At 36.5% G+C, this 26627-nt stretch overlaps 3 protein-coding genes across 4 annotated transcripts; all 3 read left to right on the top strand.

The window, feature by feature from the left end:
- Window positions 1-6626: 6626 nt before the first annotated feature.
- Window positions 6627-8777, top strand: LOC126610678 (uncharacterized). The gene is made up of 5 exons (XM_050278782.1): window positions 6627-6711; window positions 6858-6986; window positions 7120-7283; window positions 7766-7832; window positions 8691-8777. The coding sequence occupies exons 1-5, from the start codon at window positions 6627-6629 to the stop codon at window positions 8699-8701; spliced, it is 456 nt and encodes a 151-aa protein (XP_050134739.1). The 3' UTR covers window positions 8702-8777.
- A 6290-nt stretch (window positions 8778-15067) lies between these two features.
- On the top strand, window positions 15068-18697 carry LOC126612435 (cyclic nucleotide-gated ion channel 2-like). Its single transcript, XM_050280832.1, has 7 exons — window positions 15068-15235; window positions 15339-15984; window positions 16551-16766; window positions 16860-17182; window positions 17273-17384; window positions 17606-17929; window positions 18006-18697. Exons 1-7 carry the CDS (start codon window positions 15207-15209, stop codon window positions 18492-18494), a joined length of 2139 nt encoding a protein of 712 aa, XP_050136789.1. The 5' UTR covers window positions 15068-15206; the 3' UTR covers window positions 18495-18697.
- A 2370-nt stretch (window positions 18698-21067) lies between these two features.
- On the top strand, window positions 21068-24165 carry LOC126610990 (phosphatidylinositol 3,4,5-trisphosphate 3-phosphatase and protein-tyrosine-phosphatase PTEN1-like). 2 transcript variants are annotated; one of them, XR_007618659.1, is made up of 8 exons: window positions 21068-21312; window positions 21504-21819; window positions 21923-22099; window positions 22270-22383; window positions 22572-22760; window positions 22860-23134; window positions 23224-23316; window positions 23706-23803. XR_007618659.1 is itself a non-coding variant. In XM_050279175.1 (7 exons), the coding sequence occupies exons 2-7, from the start codon at window positions 21538-21540 to the stop codon at window positions 23844-23846; spliced, it is 1242 nt and encodes a 413-aa protein (XP_050135132.1). In that variant the 5' UTR covers window positions 21070-21312; window positions 21504-21537; the 3' UTR covers window positions 23847-24165. The 2 variants fall into 2 exon arrangements, 1 of the variants encoding a protein (XP_050135132.1); XM_050279175.1 differs by lacking the exon at window positions 23224-23316 and having other exon boundaries at window positions 21070-21312; window positions 22860-23198; window positions 23706-24165.
- The last annotated feature ends 2462 nt before the right edge of the window (window positions 24166-26627 follow it).

The following is a 26627-nucleotide window of genomic DNA, read 5'->3' as shown; positions in this document are numbered from 1 at the left end:
GATAAACATAGCTCTCACTCGATTAATATTGATCGATTATTCTAATTAATTCTACATGATTAGTATCAGAATTTTAGAAGAATATCAATTGCTTCGTTGGTTGTACATGGTCCAGGCCACAACCAGTGGCTTTCTAATATTTACTCAAACTCTCCGAATCTCAAAATTATTAATTATTTTGCATGTTATTTAAGCGTAAATAAATTAATTGAAAAGGAATCATTAACCATAAATTATTTTTGTTACTTTTCAGAATTCCCATTTTTAAAACTTGTTATTTTCTATCCCAGTTAAGTCTCAACTTTGTATTTGATTAAAAATAAAATAAATAAAACCTCAACTTCTTTTATACTAAACTAGTTGATGAGCACACATTTTGTGTGTGTGAACAATTTCATTTTGTTTTTTTTATTAAGGAGTGTGATTAGTTTTTAAAATTTTAAAAAGAGTATGAAAAAATTGGTGAGACAATTTCTCTTAATAAGTGCATATTTTATCTTAATATTACATAATTACTATTTTGTTCTCGTTATGTAAATATTGTGTGTCAAAAGTGAGGGTAAAATAGGAAAAATGGGGATATAATTGTCATTTTCTCAAAAGATACAAAATTACTATTTTGCTCTCCTTATGTAAGTATTGTGTATCAAAAGTGAGGGCAAAATAGGAAAAAGGGGGCAAAAGATACAAAATTAGTATTTTACCCTCCTTATGTAAATATTGTATATAAAAAATGAGAGCAAAATAAGAACAAAATGGTAAAATTTTGACAAAGGAAGATTCTCTTAATAATAGTATAGATTAGTAATAGCTAGCCCCGTGCACCACGTTTTGCAAAGAATAATGTGAACGATATGATAAAGGACGAAAGTTTATACTGCTGAATATTTAATGTTCTCAGAATTAAGATTGATGAGGAATCTAAAAACAAGGGTCCTACCCTTCACAGTTGACGGGTCATGAGATACGTTGATGAAAATTTGAGAATTGGATCCTTTGGATCCTCCATCCGCATCCTCTGAATTTCTCAATTCTGTTCGTTCAACCGAAAATTGGACTTTCAGGAACTAATTAACTTTTTTTTTTTACTATTCCTTTTCTTTCTCTATTTGAGAGGACTTGGTTCCAGGTTTGGGCAACCGGAGGCAAGAAAATGATGGTGTGGACGTGGTGGGTCGGCAATTGGATCCATCACCCATCGAAGAATGTAAAAAATTGAAAGATCTGGAGAATTCGGATAGAAGGGATCCAGATAAAATCTTCTCAAGTTCCCAAAAGCAATAAAAATATTTGAATTTGTTTAAATTATTAGACTTGTTTGTCACTTAATTATAATATTGTAAACACGAAAATTCTGTGACAAATGACAAGATAATACGTGTACAAAAAATATTTGTATTAATGTAAATTTAGGGTTACAATCTCTTTACAACTTGATCCTCTGATTCGATCTCTGAAATGTAAGGTGTGTAGTGTTGTTGATCTAGGGGTCGCAATGACTTGATCTTGGATGAACGGATGCTGCAAGGTTTTGGCTATTGGCAATGGAAGAATGGGTATGTGTAGGGATGCCTGGTGGTTCTTCACGGGTTTGACCAAGGCTGCAGCGAGTTTTCCGAGCCTTCTTGAGTGTTTGGGGGTTTGAGTGCTTGAGAGCTTCAAAGTTTCAAAACTTCAGCGTTTGGGCGTGAATGATTTTTTAGCCTCTCTTCTTTGTCTTGGAGCCTCATATTTATAGACTATCCAAGTTTTGCCTACGAATGGATTTGGCCTTAATTGTGGGCTTGATTAATTGATGAAAAAAATCAGGACTTGATTTGTGGGCCGGTTCGTGATTTGACTCCATCAATTTATATTTGAGTTAATTAAATTAAAATCAAATAAATCAATTAATTCTTTTATGGCAAATGTTGACACGTGTCATTCTTGATGACTCGTTGGATTTGTGAGACACATGGCGCATGCCACATATACCCTTGCATGTCAAAACTTTAATGTGCTGTGGACATTTATTTCACCGAAATTTCAATATCAACAATTATATCAGTTTGGAAGGTTATTCTTAATTATTCGACGAAACTAGAAGATGTTGATCTCATCAAGTACAGTAAACTGGTAAAGTGACAAGTAGTGATGACCCCATTTCTTAATGTGAAGAATACGGGTTGGATTTGTAGTTTATCCGTCATTTGTAGTTATATACGGTTTATGTACACACTTGTTTGAAGGAACCTTCCCCTCAGAGGAAAAGAGTAAAATTACATAAACAAAAATGGCAATGAGAAAAGACAACAATGCGGCCACTTTCAGTTTTCCAACGAATCCTATAAACATAGATGATGGGACTGAAGAGTCGGATTTCTGGGGTTTTACACTTTTTTATATATGATTTTGAAGACACTAAAAGTATTGAGACAATTTTCAAACGATGCTTAAGCCATACATATCAAAATTAATTTAAGTATGACTTTCTTAAGATATTGAGTTAATTAACATTGAGTGATTTTGTCACTTGGTATTACAGTTTAATTATTAACTATATGCAAACTGTATATCCATATTATAGAGCAAAAAGAAGAAGATGAAGGTTTAAAAGGAATGAAAGCTTTTATTGATATCTTGTGATTTGATTATACTAACAAAAATGAGCGAGTACTTACAAATTATACTCATACATGAGACAACACCGGTTGCCCAATTCTCAAGTTTACGAATTAACTAATTCTTTAACCTTCTAACAAACTATTCTAACAACTCACATCAACTAGACCAATCTATGCCAATAACCAATCACCATCGTACACATGTTAATACTAATGCTACTCTCCACTTGTAATTAAGTGGAAAATCTTAAGGTTTGACTCTCGTGGATGGTGCGTTCGATACTAAATTATTATAGCAAACTCATAGTGTAACTTAACCTAGTCAACAACCCCTTTAAAGTAAATAATCTCTTTATATTTTGACAAAAAAAAATCTCTTTATATTAAGAAACATTGTATGCTTTTAAGGAGATCCCGATAAAGAGAAATTTCAATAAGTGGTATTGACCTTATAATTAGTTGAAGAGAAAAATTGTATCCCTTTTATTAACCTTAGTTGGAGAGGTGATTTTTTCGAATTGACGTATTCTAAAAAACAAAATGATCATAGGCATATGCCGAAAGATGAAATTATTTATCGACCTAAATCGAATTTCTTATAATTATTTTCACCATTTAGGTTTAGGAACAAACCAAATTTTCTGATTGGTGGATTAAGGTAGATCAAATATGAAATATCTCGAAGGAGCCAACCAAAGTTGAGAGGCTGAGAGTAATCGATGGTGACAAAAAGGGAAGGCAAGTTCTTCCAACTTCTAGGAAGATTCCAAGGTACGGCATATAATTGAGTACGGAAAATTACAATTAGATTGTGCCACGTATGAGCAAAGTGTGTCTATATATATATAGGTGCGTATACGGCATATAATTGAGTACGAAAAATTATAGTTAGATTGTGCCACATATGAGCAAAGTGTGTGTGTGTGGAGAGGGAGAGGGAGAGCAATGTGTGTGTGTGTGTGTGTGGAGAGGGAGGGAGGGAGGGAGAGAGAGGACAAATATTTTTATAAACATTTTTACATTTTTTTGTAGCCTTTAATTTGGAAAAAAAAATTAAAATTAAAATTAAAAAGAGAAGAAACCCTAGCTATAATTGTGAAAATAAAAAAGGAGGTATGCAACCTCCATATCCCCACGTCTGCAACTTCCATGCATTGAATCTTCATTAGGTAAGCAAAATAAAACCTTAAATTTTATATTATTGTTCATATACGTAGGATGATAAAATTAGGTTTTGAAAAATCTTTTTATTTTTGTCAGGTCGTATTTCATGATTTTTTTAATGTTAAATCATGGTTTTTTTTCCAGTTACTATTAGGGTTAGTTTTTATAAAATGAAAGAAGAGAGGCACTACAGACCTCATCGGCAAAGGAGAGATTTCATGTTTGTGTGTTATTAGGATTCAAATGATTATTTTTTTTTCAATTTTATTCTATTAGATATTTGTTTTTAATTTAGGTTAGTATTTTCTTTATTAATTATAGTCTACATCATCATTCAAGTTTTTTTTTTTTTTTTAGTCGAGCGATAGCATTAGTAAGTTAGATGTTAGATTAACCATTTACGGGGTTCGAACTTACGCTGTTATGCAAGGGCACTACACAATTTCTACCACTGTAGTAAAAGACCACTTGCCATCCAAATCATTTAATGTTTAAAATTCTTCACATCACTCTTAATCGATCTAGACTGTTGAATGTTATAAAATCTAAAGGTTACATAGAAGTGTAAAAGTGTAAAAGTGTTCGTAAACATATTTGTCTCTTGATATATGTATGCTTAGGATCTATTCAATTATTGATGTAAAAATACAAATATTATCATATTACATATCATTATTGATGTTGGGCGTTTCTGGTCTTTGTGGTTTCCTTTTACCCGTAGAATTCCAAACTCTGTAGGTCCCGAAATTAGGGTAAAAGGATGAGTGAAATCATCTTTTTTTTTTTTGGGTAAAAATATATGAACTCGTTTGGAAATGTTTATAAAATAACTGAAATTATTTTTAAAGAAATTTTTTTTGGGTTCCAAAAGTACTTGAAGTGCTTCCTGTAAAAAGAACCAGCAAGTGCTTTTCCAATATTCACTTGCGTTTTTACAAAGGATTGGTTTAAAAAATATTTTTAATAAAAACGCTTTTAGGTATTTTAGAAAGCGTTCTAAACATCATATAGTGTCAAAGACAAAAAAAAAAGAGAAAATCATATATATATATATATATATATATAGAAATTAGGTTCTCATCCTTCATTTTGCTATTCCATTGATTAAAATCCTATTCATTTTCAATTTTTGATTAAGGTCTTTAGGTATTAATAACATCATTAATTATTTCAATAATAAAATATTTTTTTATTTCTAAATATATTCATTTAATGTTAAAAATGTTACAATTAGTATATTTATATTTATGACTAATTTTTTTTATCATATATTTTTAGTTTTAGTTTGTACCCATTTTTAATTTGTACCAATTTTCGTTTCAATTTTAATTTGTACCCATGTATTAATTTCTTTTTGTGCCCATATTTTTTAAAGTTTATTTGTATTTGTACCCATATTTTTTTTATTTGTACTTTTTATTTTGCTAAATGTACCCATGCTAATTATATTTACCCATTCATGTAAAACTTTTTAATCTTAAAATGTACTCATTCTTAAATATACCAATTTGTTATATATAAAATATACCTTTTTTATATAAAATCTATTCAATTTTTTTTCTAATCCATTTTAAAACTTATATGGGTACATTAATTCTTTATTCTTTGATTTTAAAATGTATCCATGTCAAGTTTAATCGTAGAAATTTACGAATGTTATATTCTTTCTTTTTTTGTGATTTTGAAGAATGTACCCATGTTTTGATACAATAATTTTTTTGGTTAATTTTGATGAATGTACCCATATTTACACACACACACAATAGTATATTTATATTTTAATATTTTTAATCCCACAAATTATGGTTTTTTATTTAAAATCTCATTTATATAAACAACTAAAATTTCTAATTTTTAATTTAAAAAAATATAGTATCATACATAGAAATAAATTATCGCATTAATTTCATGGACCTCAATAAAAAATTAAAAACCAACAAGATTTCAATTAAAGAATATTCATAGTTAAATACCGCATCCAAAGTCTCTTTATATATATATACAAGAGTTTTGGATAATGTAGCCCGAGGATTTGTTCATAGGCCACTCGATTTAGTTTCATACGGGTTCTGAAATGGTAATTTGATTTGAAAAGCTTTTCTGAAAATGAAAGTGAGGACAATATGTGTTGGAAAATGGCAGTTCTGTACATGTCATGTTGTTAGGAGATATAATGTGGAAATATAGCCGTGTATAATAACAATAATACAACAGTAAAATACAACTGCAGTTCTCTCTGTTTTCTCTCAATACATCTTCCTTATTCATCTTGTTGATGCACAAAACCAGAGGTCTTGGAACAACATAAATCCGACCGTGAATCTACAAGAAATGTAAATAACACAAGGTGTATCGTGGTTCACCCCAAGGTTCGGGCTACATCCACACTGATATTGTATTTCTGAGGGAGAGAGAGCTCTGAGAGTGAGAGCTTTGAGAGGGGGTGAGAGGGCCTACGAATTGGCCTCCTCTAATTGTGAGGGTGATAAGTCCTTTTATAGAATAAGAGCTCCTTACTTATTCCATATTTGCCCATTCCTTTATTATATAATTACACTTGAGTCATCCGAGTATTTATACGAGGTCTAAATACAAAGGTTCTAAACATGATATAAACACATCTTAACATATATATATCCCACATCAGATAGCGGTTGCCCCGTCTGTGTATGTTATAGGCATCTGCATGCCTGTTCGTACAGGCAACAAAATCCTTGGGTTTAACAATTCCAACAAACAGTATCGCAGCTTTTGGCTGAAACCAGTCAATTGAACTTCCCCAATTTTTACGCCATATGCATGAAGGAAAAGAAGTCTGAAGCTTTTCAATGAGAAGCCAAAATCATTGCATGCGAACCGATGCAACCTTGCAATTCACAGTTTTCTATACAACATTTGGCCAGTAGAGTTGTCACAGCCCGTCCCGGAATATTTAGTTTCGACGGTGTGAAATGACGATTTTACCTTTGGATGTTGAGATTGTGATGTGTGTGACATGCTTTTGGGATGTAGACTATTATGTTGAGTTCCTAAGTTTTGGACTCAAGTAAAAATTAAACTTTTGGTTGTTTTGGTGGATGACCAAGTGAGGACACACGCACACTAAAAGCACCCCGTGCTCTCTCTCTCTCCCCTTCTCTCGGCCTTCCTACCATTTCCGTACAAAACGTACGAACGAACGTCAAACTCACATTTCACGCACGGATCGATGTCAAGAAGGTGAGATTCGAACTCCTTGCAAGTCCCTGAGTTCATATATGCCATTTTTAAATTGTGAAATCCTCAAAAACCCGAGAAACCATCACCCCCGATTTGAGTACTGTTCATGTGGTCGTAATTATGGATGTTTCAGGGAATTTTAAGCTCATAGGAAGCTTTAGGGCGTTCGTACGAAGCTCGGAGAAGAAAAACCAATCAAATTGGACGTCAGGAAGTCGAGTTTGGAGAGTTTCAAATTTGGCCGGAATTATCAAGCTCTCTCCGACGAGTTTTCGTGGATTTCAAGCCTTGAAATTGGTAAGGATGTGTTCTTCTGGTTATAAGCTTTAAATTGAGACCAATTTCATGAGTTTTGGTTAAGTAATGACTGAGATACAAGGTTTTAAAGTTTTTCTAGTTTTCGGCGACGACGACGGTCGCCGGAGTTCGAAGGTAGGGGATGATGGAATATTCCGTCAACTTTGATAGAATATTCCTAACGGCAACTAACAGTGTTAGTTAAATGTAACGTAATATTCCTTAAATTTAACGGAATATTCCTAACGGCCGTTAGGCCTCAGTTAAGGTTTGGCCGCGCATGAGGGCGCGTAGGGCCGTGCCCTTGCCGGCGCGTGACGAAGTGTGAGGGCTCCAAATTTTTTTCTAAAAATATGGGGATGTTCGTGAAGTTGTGTAGATCACGATGGTATATTTATATACCTCATATGAGCAATGTATGAGAAGTTATTAGCTAGTATCGGTTATGTGCCTTAACGTTTTTATAGTTGTTTCGCATATAGGGGAGACTTATCCAGAGGACGAACGTAGTCAAGGGTGACTCGGGGGCTATGACCTTTCGACATACCAGTGAGTGAGCTTTTGGTTTTCAGTATATACTTATATACTTGATATTTTCCCAGAAAATGCATTTAAATGAGTTATGATTTGAATTGCCATGCCAAACATTTTATATTTAGAATATGCATATGATGTTTGCATATATATATATATATATATATATATATAATTGTGGTGCTGAAGATGCTCAGGTAAGTCCCAGGTGAGTTTATGAATTGTGAATGTGAATAATGGTTGTGATTAATTGAGAAAATTTGAGCTCATAAACCTGCATCCCGGTGTTAGTGATTTAGCCAGAGATATGGCACAAACCTGTTTATCATGTCACCTCCCGCACCATATGCTCACATTGGATCCAATTTAGGTGCACAGTCTTGTCGTACAGACCATTATATGTGGTTCCGACTCGTAGGTGACTAGCTATTTATCACACAGCTATTATGAGAGCGTAGTATTGAGCATAATTATATTACACCCAGTCTTGTCGTACAGACATTTACTATGGTTCCGACTCGTGTACATCATAATGCCGTATAGGTCACTTGCAGTGATTCCGGCTAGATTGATTAATGAGCTATGACTTCAGCCGTATAGACTTCTACAGGGGTTCCAACTAATATGTTATTTTTCATGAATTTATTTTCACAAGAGCTACTTATTCTGCTTTAAATTTTGGCATGGCATACTTATGAATATGGTTATATTAAGCATGATTGGACCGCGCGCACACACACACATATGTTTATATTCTATTTTTGGGAAAATTATACATGTTTTACGGTGAGGGGTTAGAGCATTTTGATGATGAAATGGTTTAGAAAAGCTTTGTTTTTGTCCATTCACATTTTCTGTTTTATGCCCCTCCAGATTTTAGGTAGACTTGCTGTTGGTAGCGTTTGAGGATTTCGGCTGTTCTGACAGAATATAATATTTGTAGGATATTTTCCAGTACTGTATAACTAGTACTTGTCCTATTGGATTGCACCTAGACTTTCGATGCTCTGATTAGGTGTATTTACACTTGTATCTCACTCCTAGCACTTCCTACTTATTAGTGCACAATAGTAGCTTTCGGTTTTTATTTATTTGTATATTTCTTATCCTTATTGCTTCCGTACTATGCACATGGTTACGTCACCCTCATATAACGGCCAACATGCCTCGATCTCGGTTGGGGTGTGTCAATAGTTCTCAGAAAGTATTATTAGAACTAATATTTCCATTTATCACTTCCACTTCAAACCAAACCGGTGGATCTCAATCTAACTTCCATTCAAAACAATAATTAATATTTAAATATCAAAATAAAATATTGTTGGGGATAGAATGTAGAAAGAAATGAGAGAAATTGGGAGGAGAAATCAAAATGTGTCATTTCATTATCTTTAGACCCCTTTGTACAGGGTAAGAGTAATTCGGAGGAGAAGCCCAAATGTGTAAGATTTATATTAATGATCACTAAGGATTAAGTATTAATTGGTTACGAATATTGACACCTACATAGACATAAATATTTACAACAAATATGAAATTTTTTAACAGTTGTGCTTCAAAAAATTAGGCACAAAGTCCAAAGGAAAAAGTTGCCGGCTTACAACCGATTTAGGAACAAAAATAAGAGAGAGAATCCATTGATGTGTTAAGTTGTTTAAAGCTATCCCTAAAGCGGGAGAAGGACACTCCTAAGAACATTTACAATTTGATTCAATTTGGACAAGCCACTTTGCTAACATTGTGCTGTATAATTTTCGTTGGGTACTCATTATTGCTACCGTTTCTCCATGCCTTCATTGTACTTTCTACTTCTACAGGCCACAATCGTACGTGCATCACGTTTTGTTTTTATTTAACAACGTGACAAGGCTAAACAGTTTCTAAAACATACACATCGATCCATTTTATACATTTGTTGTTTTTTGTTTCAGTTCAGACTGACAAAAGATGCATGTGATTTTGTAAGATCCTAAAATGTGGACTATTCTCTCCCCTCTTTTTTTCGTCATCTTCCCTCATTTCCTATTTGAATGGTCACTGTTAAGCCACGTCAACATCTTATATTAATTTTTTTATAGAAAGAGAAAGACAAATAGAGAATGTCAGAGGAGGAGCTGGACGTGGATATAAAGAGGAGTTGAGAGAATCCTAATCCATTTTATACATCCATCGATCCAATATTCATCTATATGGGAATCTCAAAAGGGGATGCACATAAGAAGCTACATAATGTAGATGCAAATTTCTTCCTCCTTGATCTTGAACAATTTTGCACATACAAAACAATTAACATCTTAGGTTAAAGCCAAGAGCCTCACGCGCCCACTATGAATTGAGGGGGGGTTTTGGCCGAATAACCTCCGATGCCAAAGTTAGAATTTAGAGAGAAAGAGAGTTTAGAGAATTTTGAGATTTTTGCCAAAGTGTTGGGATTGCTTTTTGGTGGAAATGGGAGCCTATATATAGGGATAGGAGGTGGCTGGCCTAGCTAGGGTTTTTGGGTTGAATTTAGGTTTAATTAGGGTAATTAAAAAGAGAAAATATGGTAGAAAATGTAGAAAACATGGAAGATGGCCGGCCATGTGGTGTTTTATGGGTTAAAGGGATCACTTAATTGACAATTTAAGGGATTAAATAGGCAATTAACCCCTTAATTGGCCATTTATCATGATTTTTAGAAGGAAGGTGATAGGATTTTTACTACTCATGTGAACGGGCTTAAATCTCCTATTTTACTTGCAAGAATCACAAGGTTATTCTAGTATAAACGGATTTCGCAAAGTCGTCTCCACATGGACTATTAAATAATTCTAAACTAATCAGATTCCATTTAATTATTGTTAAGTAGAAGTTTGGGTGATTGGTTTTATAACCTAATTAAAATAAAAACGAAATTAATGAATTAAAATAAACAATCAGCAATATTAGAGCTAGAGAGAAAACAGTTTTGGGAGAATAAAATTAAGAAAGCACTAGGGTTCCACCATCACCTAGCAATCCTATGAATTTTTACCAATTACTTATGATCTACACATGCCACTTTGAAGGTTAGATTTTCCTAATTCATATTCTACTTGGAACCTCCAACATAGAACGTATATCTAACATGCAACCTGTTCGGACGTTCGGATCAAATCTGAACATAAAAGACTCATTATGCTTTATGAAAATCCTTTGCAAAACCATGCATGCAATCCTTAAGACGTGATATTCATTCTAAGTGAAATTACAATTATTAATCACAAGAAGCCAGCGTCAATTTCAGAGAACCTTCCGACCAAAATTGTATCAAATTACTTTTCTAAAGATCCTAATGGTGATCAGGCATTAAGACAATTAGATAGTTTTTATCCCGGTAATTAACAATTCAAAGTATGCATACAATCAATCATAAGCAATTAAATAAAAATCACATATTCATGCTAAGGCTCAAGGCTTCGCCATAGCAAAAGAAATTAGTTCCGCATACTCATAATTGAAATCATAGAAAATATATTCAAGAAAAGAATTGAAAGAACCTTCAAGTAGAAAATCTCCAAAACCCTAACAATTCTCTCTGTCTCCAAAATTGCATAAAAGGAAGCGTAAAAAAATATGGTAGTCGGCCAAACAATATATTTGCCCAGCCTCCCACACAAACCCTAGGAAACTAAAATTTTCCAAATCCCCAAAAACTTAGGAAACATAACCCTAAATTAAATGATAAAATTCGTCTAAAATCTGAACAGCCACGTTTGGACCCATAAACTGCTCCAAAACTGGCCCAATATGGCTAGATTTAATGTTTGGAATATTCTGAATACTTCTCCAGAAGGCCATGAACCCATCCGAAGTCATCTTGGGCTCCAAAAACGCAATTTAAGCCAAAAAAACATCATTTTTCAGCACTGCGCACTGCTTCTTTATTTTATCGTCAGAAAATAACCACTTGGTGGAAAAATCCAAAATTTTGATATGATCAAGCTAAGTGACTCATGAACGTCTTCCAACTGTAATTACTCCAAAATTCATCCATTTGGTCCTGTTTTGCTCCAGAGGAAGTCGAAAGTCCTATATGGAAAATACAATTCAAAGTATCAAAATTCTTCCAATATATTAACCAAAATATACTAAGATTAGGGTAAACTATATAATATAAAATCTACTCATCAGAAGGTTTTAAAGTTATGGAAAGAATAAAATAAATAGGTAATTGATTAGCTAAAAGAGGAAAAATAGGTAAGAAATATATGGAATGAAATAGGTTTTAAGTTGATACCTATTTTGGGCACTTTTGACTTGGTTTATGGATGATTGCCCGCTGCTCGCGTGTAGGAATCTTAGTATGCCTCAAGGGTATTTTTGTTCTCTTTTATTCAAGAATCTACGTGTCACCTTGTGATTATTTTTGGCTCCACAAATAAATTTTCAATTTTTAATGTTCACAAATCGGGCATTTGCATAATTGCATTTCGTTTGGTTTGGTGGTGCAAAACTGTTTGACGATCTCGTACGTTTGGCTTCATACAAGAACCTTCCACTCAGAAGCAGCGGGAAAGAGAGTTTGCAAGCTATCCATGCATGCACACAGAGGAAAAGGTTGGGAGAAGTTAGAAGCGAGCTAGCATGCAGTGCTTATTCGTACGTAAGCTTTGACGTGAAAAAGGAAAGAGTTAAACAAAAAGGTGACAACGTAAGTAACTTTTGGCATACGTGCAGGTAAGAATATGTAATTAAAGGACAATACTTATGTCCACATGCAAAATAGTAATCAGCTTAAGCAATGAAAGATTGGGACGATATTCCAAAATCTTGTCACCTTGTTTATGTAAATATATAGTTAGCATATTTGAATAAAAAAATGTTATATGAATAATGTTATGTACTTCAAGCTAAAGGTTAGAACTTTTTTTCTTTAACTCACTAAGTCCTGAGTTCAAACTCTCTTCCTTTTTTAGTTTACAATATCGCTTAAAAAAAAAAAATATATATATATATATATATATATATATATATAAATTATGAATTTATATATGGTACTGTTAATTTTGATGATCATAATGTAACTTGTTCTTGCTTGTAATTAAGATGTTAAACGTTAACATATTTTTGCAATATCGTTAAACGTGATCATATATGAAGCCTAAAAGTAAATAACAAGGAGGAGTTATTCTAAGAATTTTCAGTGATTAATTAGTATTCAAATAGAGAAATTAAAGGTAAATATAAATTTTAACCTATTAATCTGGAAAATTATTAGGAAGGGATGATGAAAATTATTAACTTCTTAATTTGCAAATCAAACCATAATATACATACTTGCGAATGTGACACTTAATTACCACAAAGCGTATGATGTCAAGAAAGGATTGCCCTATGCACGCCTACCATTTTACTCGATCGTATGCTATTTCTTTAATCCACAACATACACTCGAGACGACGAGACGCCAATGCACGACACCTTTTTACGGAAATCAATCAAATCATGTTGAAATCATGTTGGGAAACAGTCCAAAAGAAAAGAAGATCTTGGGGCGTAATTCTGATCGTGAAGTTTCTAGCACCTTAAACTTTATAATTCTTTATTTTTTTCCCTTCTCATAAGAATAAATAGATATCCTTTATTTCTTAGCCATACAAAAGGGACATAGTTGATCAGATCGAAATCCAACATGAGGTTGATATAATTAGATCAGTGAAAAGGTGTGGTGGTGATGCCTTAGAAAATAAATTATTATTGTTTATACATTTATTTTTTTGGGCGGACCACGAATAATACTTTCAATTCAATTATGCATAGGGGTATTACGACTGTCAAAACACTCAATGATTGAGCAGAACATCCTTCTGGGTTATAGCATATGCCCCTTGGTACGTTAGCTCTTTTTTCTTGGTGAAACACCAGAAAGAAAAGGCCGCAAAAATAACTTAGCTTTGAGAGTCTGTACAATCGATTCTCTGTCTCGAAACCTCAAAAGATCATCTAACAAAATAGAGTAGACATCACATTAGAATGCTCAAATCAGCTCCGTGCATTCAAAGTCAAAAGAAAGATATTCAGTTTGCCAAACTATCGACTATCATTACCATACACATTAGCTATTTTTTTTCTAACTTTTCACTCTAAAAAAAATCATTTTACTCTCCTTATAAATGTATATTTATTCTAAATATAAAAAGTTTGCTGAGTAAAATGATTTTTTTAAGTGTCAATAACATGTCTCATTAAATACTACTAAATTATTGATTAATTTCACACAAATAAACAATGATACTTTCTATTTTATTAATGGAAAATGTTAGAAAAACTATGTTTTTAGACCATATTTTGTAAACCACGTGATGATGGCTATTGATGGTTGAATTCAATATTTAAGGATTTAAATCAAGAATTCAACTATCAACTGCTATATTAGTCTACAAAATATGAAGTATAAAAGTGCAGTTTTTTATTCTTAATGCAAAATTATATTTTAAAAGAAGTAGCCGGGAACTTGTTTGTCATGAGCCCATGCAGTTTGGTGAAAAACGACATTAACCCCTTGAAGTGTAGAAGGGCAGTAACTTATAATTGACACGGTACTACAGTGAGCACGTATGATAAGAGGAGAAAGATGGTAGCCTGCGGGCAGGTGGTCCTGTAAACATCGCCGGTGACAAGGAGTGGTGGTCAGTCGTGGACCCCAAACTCGTTGAGAAAAGCCAGTTAACCACGTTGCCTTAGCTCATCAATTCTATGGACGTCCCCTCGCTTGCCCTTCCTCTTCATCTTCATGTGCTACCTGACAAAATATTATACATATAGTCCTACCTAGGCCAAAAACTTAAGGCCACACCGCTTGATGAGGGGGCTGGTGGTCCAATTACCCAATAACATTATGTCGGATCGTCAAATTATTTTTCATGTAAATTCTCATCGATAAGTATATCAATATGAGTTGTGAATATTGATAATATCAACTTTATATACCTATTGGTAATGATCAATAACATATTAGATGATGACACGTCACATGATTAAAATGATTGGTCTAATGATCTAATAAAATGTTGTTATGTCGTTTGTCATTTTTACTTAAACTTTCACTGACAAGCATATCGAAAACAATATATCAACAATTACATAATCAACTGACCATTTTTGTTAACAAACATAACCATATTCAATAATTGATAACATATGAGATGATTAGATATATCACGTAATTAGAAGACTTGCTAAAATGTTTCCCCTCCATAGCTAGTTATGGGTGACCCAATCTTTCTATACTCAATTATTTAACAGAATATTCCATCTACATATATATGTGTGTGTATATCATTGAGTCACTCTCACTGATATCACTAGCTCTCCCAAACACTCTCTCTTCCTCTCTCCCATGGTTGCCTTCTCCTCCTTATCATCACCATGTCCTCCTCCCAGTTCTTCCTCCCAAGGTTACTACTAATTCCTAATATTAATTAATTACGTACTTCTTCTTTAAATAATTAAATTATGTATAATTGCTTACTTTTGCATGGGTATGCTGACATGCAACAGGTGGACCCGAGTTCTCCGGCGCCAGAACTCCCAGAGCGACGACACCGACAACACCCACAACTCCAACAACATCGAAGACATCATCAACACCCCAATCATCTCCAACTCCGTCGAATGCTACGCCTGCACTCAGGTGGGGGTCCCAGCCTTTCACTCCACTAGCTGCGACGCCGCCCACCAGCCCCAATGGGAGGCCTCCGCCGGCTCTTCCCTGATCCCCATCCAATCCCGCTCCGATCTCAAAAAGGGTCTCTCCCGCCACCGCCCAGCCAGCCCCTTCGGCCCCGTACTTGACCCCCGCAGCAAGCGCGTCCAGCGCTGGAACCGCGCGTTCCTCCTCGCGCGTGGGATGGCGCTGGCCGTCGACCCGCTCTTCTTCTACGCCCTCTCCATTGGAAGAAGCGGGACGCCCTGCCTATACATGGACGGCGGGCTAGCAGCAATTGTCACCGTGCTCCGCACATGCGTGGACGCCGTGCACCTGTGCCACCTGTGGCTACAGTTCCGGCTGGCGTACGTGTCGAGGGAGTCTCTGGTGGTCGGCTGCGGGAAGCTCGTGTGGGACGCACGTGCGATCTCCTCCCACTACCTTCGATCTCTCAAAGGTTTCTGGTTCGACGCCTTCGTCATCCTCCCCGTTCCCCAGGTGAGTCGACTGGCTGGCCTTTCATCCTCTTCAAGCATATATTTTGTTTAATTACGAAACTGCCCATAAGTTCGTATCTCTACGGGTCTCCACATGAAAAAACTTGGGTAAGAATACCCGATCACGTGATGTCATCTCATATGAGAGCTGCTGTCAGTCCAACTAAAATTTTTCTCGCCTCACGTTCGTATAATATAATTATCCAGATTTTTAGAAAGTAGCACTAGCTTTCGAATTATTTTTTAATGTAATGATCACAATAAACTATACGATATAAGGTACACATTACGATGACATGATTTAATAAAAAGTATTACTCACACATTTATTTTTACTTTCCACATACTCTTATTAATTTTTTTGTCATTGATCGTCTTCAATTCATTCGATCCAACAAAAAAATAAGAAAGATGTATGAGAAGTAAAAATAGGTATGCTGATAGCCTACCCAATTTAATTAGCCTACAATAAATTCTGTTTGTCAGAAAATGCATTTTTGTCACCAATTTGCAGAGAAATTGCAGATTTCTGGCTGATAAACACTTTCTGCATCTTTGTTTTTGCAGGCAGTATTTTGGCTGGTTCTTCCAAAATTGATAAAAGAAGAGAAGATTAAGGTGATCATGACCATTCTTCTCTTAATTTTTTTGTTCCAATTCCTCCCAAAAGTCTACCACAGCATCTCCTTGATGAGAAGAATGCAAAAGGTCACAGGCTACATCTTTGGCACCATTTGGTGGGGCTTTGGCCTCAACCTCATCGCCTACTTCATTGCCTCTCACGTACGTAGAATCGTCAAATTACGTGATTACTATTCAAAATCTCTATTAATTGTAGTTCTTTATGCTTAATTAATTTTTGTTCCGTGATTTTAGGTTGCTGGGGGATGCTGGTATGTGCTCGCGATTCAGCGTGTAGCTTCGTGCCTAAGGCAACATTGTGACCAAAATGTCAACTGCAACCTCTCTTTGTCTTGCTCGGACGAAGTTTGCTACCAGTTTTTGTTACCAGCCTCCACGAGTGGAAGCACTTGTGGAGGCAACACAACAGCAAGCGTGATGAGAAAGCCGCCACTCTGCCTGGATGTCAATGGCACATTTAACTATGGAATCTATCAGTTGGCTCTTCCTGTCATTTCTAGCAACTCCCTTGCTATTAAGATCCTTTATCCCATCTTTTGGGGTTTAATGACTCTTAGGTACCTTGTTAAACAAGTAAACTTCACGATTAACTAGTAATAATGCGAATATTAGACAATTTTTATGATTAATTATATGATCAATTGCAGTACATTTGGGAATGATCTTGAACCTACAAGTCACTGGTTAGAAGTGATTTTCAGCATATGCATTGTGCTTAGTGGCTTGCTGCTATTCACTTTGTTGATCGGGAACATTCAGGTGACTTTTCGCATACATAATAATGTATATTTGCTTTTGGGTTCTTATTTTTTACCTTTTTTTGGTCAAGTGACCTGCTGACTACGAGTAGACTTCAGTAGCTAAATTAGCTAGAGCAGTGTGTCTTGTAGTTTAAATATGATTAGAATATATGCTCGAATAAAAAAAAAAGAAAAGAAACAACTGATCTCACTATGCGTACTGAACAATGCTTGATGCAGGTATTTCTCCACGCCGTTATGGCAAAGAAAAGGAAGATGCAGCTGAGATGCAGAGACATGGAATGGTGGATGAAGCGGAGGCAGTTGCCTTCTGGATTGAGACGAAGAGTACGCCATTACGAAAGGCATAGATGGGTGACAATGGGGGGAGAAGATGAGATGGATTTGATCAAAGACTTGCCGGAAGGGCTCCGGAGGGAGATTAAGCGCCATTTATGCTTAGAACTCATCAAAAAGGTTCCCCTGTTCGACAACTTGGATGATCTTATTCTTGACAACATTTGTGATAGGGTTAGGCCTCTGGTCTTCTCCAAAGATGAAAAGGTAACAAATTGATCATCTGCAAAGTGATTTAATTACTCTATGATCACGTGATTTACATCCCAATTAATTTAAACAGATAATCAGAGAAGGAGATCCTGTGCCGAGGATGCTATTTATTGTGCGTGGACGCATTAAGCGTACCCAAGGCCTAAGCAAAGGCATGGTGGGAACGAATGTGCTTGAACCGGGAGGGTTTTTTGGCGATGAGCTGCTCTCCTGGTGCCTTCGCCGGCCATTCATAGACCGCCTTCCAGCCTCATCTGCGACATTCACCTGCATTGAATCAACAGAAGCATTTGGCCTCAATGCAGTCGATCTGAGATACATCACGGATCACTTCCGTTACAAATTTGCCAACGAGAGGCTTAAGCGAACTGCGAGATACTACTCTTCGAATTGGAGAACATGGGCAGCTGTGAACATACAATTTACTTGGCGTCGCTACAGGTTGAGGACTAATCGAGGTCCGGTGATTCCTGTGATTCCAAATGGAGGCTCTGAGCGGAAGCTGTTGCAGTATGCTGCAATGTTCATGTCACTTAGGCCACACGATCACCTTGAATAAATAGCACTCAATTAGTGCTTAATAAAATCTTCTTCATGTAGAAAATAAAACTATTTAGGCCACATTTTCAGATCATGTTCTAATCCATTTTACCTAATTAACACATCAATTAAAATAAAGGTCTGAATTCAATGTAGCATTAGTGTATGTAGAAATATTGTTCTATGATGGTATCATTATCAATATTATTATTTTCATGAGAATACTATATTTCAAACTATTTTAATTTATAAGAGAATTTTCGAACTTAAGTACAAGTGGGTAGACATATTATTATGGCGAACTGGCCTAACCCACTGTATTAAAGACGATATTCTAATCTATTGTAATGTTAGCTTTATACTTAAAAGGGCATTGTCTAAACCATACATTGATCTCATCTAAGTATCAATTCTCCGTTAAGGTTATTGGTGTGGACAATCATATCTGTACGTTGAGTTATGAATAAAAAAATACCAACGATATATCTCATGTTCTATGTGTTAAACCACTCTAATTCTTCACATTCTTACGCGCCATCTCTTACGTTTGGCACAGGAAAAAATTTCACCTAACACAGAAAATTTAACTGAGTAACGTGAAGCACAGTACCATTGAGCTGTGAATTCACAGATAGGAAGGAACCATCCATATTTATACAATACTGGATACTGTGGATTACAACTAAAGGACACCGTGGATTACAACTAAAGCGACACCGCCATTAAATTTTCCGTCGTCTTTTTCCTTCTCCGTTCAGACATTATAAGTGGCACTGATATTCCTACGACGACGTAAATCATTGCATCTTGCATGTCGTTTACTATACGAGAACGACGTTCAAATGTCGTCAGGCGAGTACAGCACTCCTTACATTTCACATCATATGCTGTTTAGCTAGCTGTTTTGAAGGTTGAGAATAAAAACGGTACATGCAACTTCCATCTTGCGTCTCCACAAAACAACTGCAAAGTTTTATTGTTTCGGTCAATATAACATTTTACTCTCAATTTTCTTTTTGATTTATAGTGAAATTATCCAACAAAAAAATATATATATTATATAGTGAAATTGCTTATTTCTAATGATTTTTATTTATTTAATTTTTTGTGAGTGATGGATGATTAATTGCCACAGCTTTCTTTAGAGGTTATTCTGAATTTGTTTGCAACTTTGCAGAGTTTCATTTGCAAGTATACATATTTCTTTCCCGTTTGTTTTGCTACCGACCGATAATAGCTAGGGTTTCAATAGTAATATAAAAGTTTATGACGTGCTTAATGTGCCTTTTTCGACAAATATTGATGAATAAATATACTTGCATTTCCCACCTAATTTAGCCTCATTCATACTAGCTACCAATCACAGATTCACAAGCCCATATACGAGCGGCTTGTGACTTTGCAAATTTCAGAACTATAACAATAGCTATAACATCATACTTTGTACATTTATTTGAAGATTCTTCGTTGTATAGTTGCTAGATTCTTCTAATTGAAAATCTTTTTATTTTCTTTCACATTAAAAAATTTCTCTATTTCCCTTGAGACGCAAGATTGCACTGGATCTATTGAACTGTATATGACAACTTGTTCGAATATAGTTATCTAGCTACGATTAACGTGTGTTCACACAATTTTTCTTTTCAGATTTAACACAAAAAGGGGAAAAACAACAAATCACAAGTTCCCATCTCCCTTCTGCCGATCCCTTTCCTCTTTCTGCTCTTTCTCCTTCATAATCATCATCGTTTCGTCTTCTGTTCTTCTTATCAAGAAGTAAAAAGAAAGAAAAAGGATATCAATTTCATGTTCACACCCAAAACTCTATCTTTAGATATGGAAATCGTTGTATATATATGTGTGTGTGTGTATTCCAATTTGGCGTTTGAAAAAATGCATTGGGACTCATATATGGAGTTCTTTTTGTGTTTCGCATTAGCTGATTTATAATTGATATGGTTCTGTGGGTAGTTGGAGTTCAAAAGACTAAATAAATGCTAAAGGAGAAGAGTTCAAAAATGCCAGCCTTGTCGATTTAGGGTTTTTGAGGATACTTTATCTTCATATTTGGTTTAGCCTCTAGTATTTGTTTTGATTGTGGGTATTGTGATCCAATAAAAGTAGATGGAAAGAAAAGCAGAGGAAGATGAAACGATGATGATGGAGATCAGAGGGAGGAGAGGCTAGAGAAGTGTGGCTTAATTACTTTTTAATTTTTCTTGAGAGGAAAATTTCCAATAATAATGCCCATGTAACGTTAGCTACTTAACGGTTTTGTTAACAACTTTAACGGGATGAGGCAAACTAGGACACGAAACAAGAGCACGAGGGGTAAAGTGAGACACATTAGAGTGTAGAGAGTAAAATGAGACTTAATGAAGAGTACAAGGGACATTGCTTTTTTGGTTGATAATATTAGGGTTGATCAGCTCAGCCATTCCGAATTAAAAAAGCTTCCTTCTGTCCCAAGGCAGAAAAACACCCTAAGTTCTCGCCCAATTTTGCTCCCATTTTTTAATTTCTTGCCACAACAATTTTCGTCCAAATTAGGGGCTGAGATTGTTGTCCCCTCCTCCAAATTTGGCTTAGCTTCCCAACCCCAATCAGCTTTCTCTTTTCTTCTCTTTCCCAACCAACGAAAAATGGAGGTCATCCTCGTCATGACCTCCCGGCCACCCTAACCGCCCACATTTGTTTTTTCATTTACCAAAGCTCATTCTAGGGTTTCTTCCCCAAACCTTTTCAATTTGGGTCTTTTTTGCCCTAGAATTTGCTTCAACACATCAAGTTCCTTTCACCCAATTCATCACAAATTAACTTCATGTTCAGCTCTGCAGGTACATTTTCTTTCTCCAAAAATGCTATATATGTAGGACATTCTTTTATCACATCGCAGATAATGAGGTCGTCCCCCAGAAAGGCGGTGAATAAATATGACACGAATAACTTGTGTTTAAGCATACCTTTTCATATATTTATCATTAATTTTGTTTAGTGGTTGTTGATGAATGGTGTTTTCTTGGGTTAGGTACCATAGTATTCACAATTAGATCAGCCAAAAGATGGGGTTGAAGTTCTCAAGGCAAGTGCCTGCAGGGAAGTTTGAAAGCTTAACCCTACAACACAAACTGATCAATTGTCTGAGTAAAAGCTTTTACATCCGTAACTTGGTATCAAAGCAGCGGAGGCGAATGCTTGTTGCTGGCTATGATCTCGACATGACTTACATCACGGATCGCATTTTGGCAATGTCATTCCCTGCAGAACGAATGCGGGCAATGTATCGTAATCCTCTTTGGCAGGTCAAGTCTGTGCTTGATATGAGACATCAAGATCATTACAAGGTACCGTAGCTCCTTAATCCAATTAGTTCCTTTTCAATTTTTTCCTCTAATTTGGTTTTCTTTTTATATATGCATTTTCGTTAATAAGGTGGTACTTTTTCAGATCTACAACCTTTGCATCGAAGAAAATTATGACCCGTCTCATTTTCATGGTCGTGTGGAAAGGTTTCCTTTTGATGACAATCATGTTCCACATCTAGAAATGATCAAGCTCTTCTGTGAAAGTGTGGATTCATGGCTATCACAGGATCCGGAAAACATTGCCGTTATACACTGCATGGTAGGCATAAATGCAAGCTAGCTGCTACAAATATAATTTCTTAAGCAAATACTGTTGTTTGCGTAATTATCTGAATCCAAATATTTATAACACACTGATTAGGCTAAATTTACACCAGTGGGGATGTATTATAATGTTTGTGTTCTTTGATTGCTGCTATTTTGATGCAGGCAGGCAAAGGTCGCACGGGCTTAATGCTATGTGCTTACCTAGTCTACTGTGGGATGCCAGCAGAGGAAGCTCTTCAGTTGTATGCTCAAAGGCGGACCGTCAATAATGAAGGAGTAAGTCACATTAGTTATGATACAAATAATTTCCAGTAGAATGTTAGTATATAACATAATCTGTATGAACAAAAATTTGAGATTATGTATTGCTTTCAATTTCGATTCTAAGTCATTTAAAAACTCTTTTAAGGAGGGCATGAAAAAAGCCTACACTAAGAAGAACGTTGTGTATCTGATCTAAACAGGTCTCAATACCAAGCCAACGCCGTTATGTAGAATACTGGTCGAACTGTCTCTCTTTTCCTCGCGGAGTTGAAGATGTGCCTCCCGATGTGAACTTGCCTCAGCAATGTAGCAGAGAATTGAGACGAATCCGATTTTATGACACGATTAACATTGAAAAAATCTTTTTTGTGGTCTCAGAGTTGCAAGAGGTATGCCCTTTTTGTACATTCTGATAATCTAGAACATTGATCAATTACAATATGCTTTTAAGCTAACTAATGAGAATTTTTTGAACTTTGTCTTAACAGATTTCCGGCCAGCTTTATCGTCCATCACTAGAAGTTTCTAGGAGTTCCTGCAAACAAATCCAGAAAGGATGTCAGAGGACGAGTAGTCCACGATACTATGTCTCATTCGTTGAAGGCGAAGAGGAAGACAAGAAAGCAGAATCGGATGAGCCTCATGTTGTAGTCCAAATGGATACAGAAAGCTCCGTACTTTACCAGAAGGCCTGTCTTGAATATTACTTCGATATGCCTGTGCAGATAACTGGAGATGTGCGAGTCATATTCTATCAAAAAATGTATGGAAGTCGCCTCTTCTATGCTTGCTTCAACACAGCTTTCATCAGGAACAGCTTGCTACAGGTCTTAACCTACTTTCTCTTTTCAGCACTTTATCAACGGTTCACTGAAAAAGCTTCTTTACAAAGCACTTATGAGCCCGGAGAAAATTTAGGCCTTGTTTGGGATTACTTCTAGAGAGGTCAAAATCGTTTCCAAACAACCAGAAGGGCATTTAGTGACTTATGGCAGACAAAGTTTAAGAGTGCTCACGGGTTTCGGAAGCACATGTAGTACTTCCTGGGAGAAGCATTGCTCACCTACTTCTTGAAAAAGTGCTTACAAATGCATTTTCAGGAAGTAATTTGAATATTTTTTTAAATTTTTGCTGAAAGTGATTATGGGTCAATTTTGTGCTTTTGAGCATTAATGCTTCGAAGCGCTTTTACAACCCATAAACACTTTAATTTTTTCCGCTAAACATTGTCAAGGATGATTATAGCCATTCTAAAAGCACTTCCAAACAAGTTCCCGCATGCACAGTTAAAAATCTGATTCATGTTAATCTTTTGGTGTTTTGAATGGTTGCAGCTCACTGTACGGGATTTGGATAAAGTTGGGAAAAAAGGAGGATCGGTATGCGGCCCTGCCTTCTGCTTAGAGCTACTATTTGGTCCTGCGAATGCAAGACCCTCATTCACAAGTCCATCTGATCATCGTGAATTGCTGTAAAGTCTTACCGGGAATTGTTTGGGGAGATTAAACCAGCGGTCTATGACTCCTTTTCGAATGAACTTCGACTCCGTAATTTTCTCGACACAAATTGATCGACATGATAAACCCTGCAGTTTTGCAACTTTAACAGTATATATATATATACAAAATCACGTTCCTCCTGCATTCTTGCCATCTAATTTTTCATTGGCGGAAAGCAGTTGGGCTATGAAAAAAACAAGTTTTGTATCATGGTACGGTCCAGAGCGTTTTACAGATGTTGAGGTATTATTTACCTTGAAATTCTGTTGATTCAATGCGATTCTTTTTTACTGCACAGCCACCTCCCGGAAAAGAAAAAAAAAATGGACAGCATAGACATGAAAACTTTTAAGTATGGTGCTATAATGCACTCGCTAATTACGACCGTTAGAGAATTATAACTTGAGCATTAGTCTTCCCATCCTTCAGCTTTTCCTCGACGAATGCCCTGCAGTTTTCTTCCCAAGATGGATCCAAACGACGATTATGGTGGTGCACTGCTTCGACCACCATGTCGTCCATCCAATCTCCTCCACCCCAATAGATTTTACTAAAGGGGTTGATGACCATCATCTCGAGCATTCTTGAATGTTTCATAATGCAAATGGCAAACTCTATCTCGTATGCATTCCCTTGGAAGCCTTGAATCTTAACCATTTAGTCGAAGCAATGGACCTACAACAATCAGATATGAGCCCAAGTGCATCCTGCAAATCGCTAAGGTACCGTTAGGTACGTGGGACGGAACGGAATGGGACGAGACGTTCAATCTCACGTTTGGTGTGCATAAAAACGGATGGAACGCGCTGATTCACGGGATGAATTTTGGATGAATTTATGTTCCGCCTCACCCTCTGGAACGACTCGTTCCACATCCGTGGAACACAAAATTATAACATCTCCGTCTCCTTCTTCTTCCTCATTGTTTCCATCCGAGGACATCTTTGCTCCCTCTCCGTTCCATCCCATCCTGTCCCGTCTCGTTCCGTCCCGTCCCATCCCGTTTGCCTACCAAACGATACCTAAGGTTAGGCTTTCAAGGAACACAAAAACATACGACACTTGTGCCATTCGAGTTTTGTCGACGAAAACATTTTTCAGAAGCACAATTTTTAGCTGTTTGTGTCACATCTTAACCTGGGCTCCACATCTCGGGCTCGACTCCACTATAGCATGATATTGTTCGCTTAACCACGCACTCACAGTTTTGTTTCTGGGAACTCACGCGAGCAAAACTTCCCAGTGGGTCACCCATCATGAGAATGCTTTGGCCATTTTCTTGCTTAACTTCAGAGTTTCTACGGAACCCGAAGCCAGTGAGCTCCCAAAAGGTCTCGTATTAGGAAGAGGTGAGCATGTACATATAAGGCATATAAGATCTTCACCCCTGAGCGATGTGGGATCTAACAATCCACTCCCTTAGGGGCCAGACGTTCTCGTCGGCACACTTTAGGCCAGAGATTGGCTCTGGCTCCAAATTGTCACATCTCGATCCGGGCTCCACCACATCCTTAGCTCAACTCCACCGTAACACGATATTGTCCGCTTGACCATGCCCTCACATTTTTGTTTATGGGAACTCACGCGAGCAGAACTTCCCAGTGGGTCACCCATCATGAGAATGCTTTGGCCTCTTTCTCGCTTAACTTCGGAGTCCGCTTGACCATGCCCTCACATTTTTGTTTCTGGGAACTCACGCGAGCAGAACTTCCTAGTGGGTCACCCATCATGAGAATGCTTTGGCCCCTTTCTCGCTTAACTTCGGAGTTCCTACAGAACAAGAAGCCAGTGAGCTCTCAAAAGGTCTCGTGTTTGGAAGAGGTGAGCATGTACATATAAGGCATAGATGATCCTCACCCTGTACGATGTGAGATCTAACAATCCACCCCCTTAAGGGCCTAACGTTCTCGTCGGCACACTTCAGGCCAATGATTGACTCTGATACCAAATTGTCACATCTCGACTCGGGCTCCACCACATCCCTGACTCGACTCCACCATAGCACGACATTGTCCACTTTAGGCCCCGACCACGCCCTCACAGTTTTGTTTCTAAGAACTTACGCAAGCATAACTTCTCAGTGGGTCACCCATCATGGGAATGTTTTGGCCTCTTTCTCATTTAACTTCGGAGTTCCTACGGAACCCGAAGCCAGTGAGCTCCCAAAAGATCTCGTGTTAAGAAGAGGTGAGCATGTATATATACGGTGTAGATGATCCTCACCCCTGGCAATGTGGGATCTAACAGTTTGAATCTGTCGAAATCAGGAGGCGGCCTTAGAACATTGGCTAGGGAGGCCGAAATGCCTCTGTGAGTTTTCCTGGTCCCCGAAAGAGATGGATAACCGTGGTTTGCCACCAGTTATCATTTTTTTTTGAGAAAGAATAAAAAAACCTTTAGTGTTGATGATCTCAAGTCTGAAAGTAACTAGTTGGGAAAACATATCGCCCATATGTTCTTGATAAATTGAAGATCAAGCACTTCAACTCCCTTGGTAATTGCAAAACGAATCCATTCACTAAATGTCAGTAGATTTTTCATTCAAGGAGAAAGCCACTTTGAAAGACTCTTACCTTCTTGCCACGGCATAGTATGTACCATTATGCATGTGGTCAAATATTTTAGTGGATATGATATTAGGTTTCTAGTCATACGTTTCGAATTTGAAACTCTCTCATTTAATTATTGATAATAAATTAAGAAAAAAAAAGTATGTACGACTATTCTAGTTACTGTTAATCTTCATTAGTAGTTGGT

The sequence above is a fragment of the Malus sylvestris genome, chromosome 17 (assembly GCF_916048215.2).
Source record: "Malus sylvestris chromosome 17, drMalSylv7.2, whole genome shotgun sequence".
Classification (NCBI taxonomy): Eukaryota; Viridiplantae; Streptophyta; class Magnoliopsida; order Rosales; family Rosaceae; genus Malus; species Malus sylvestris.
Note: the sequence above shows the minus strand (reverse complement) of the source record. Positions and strands in the feature narration are given on the sequence as shown.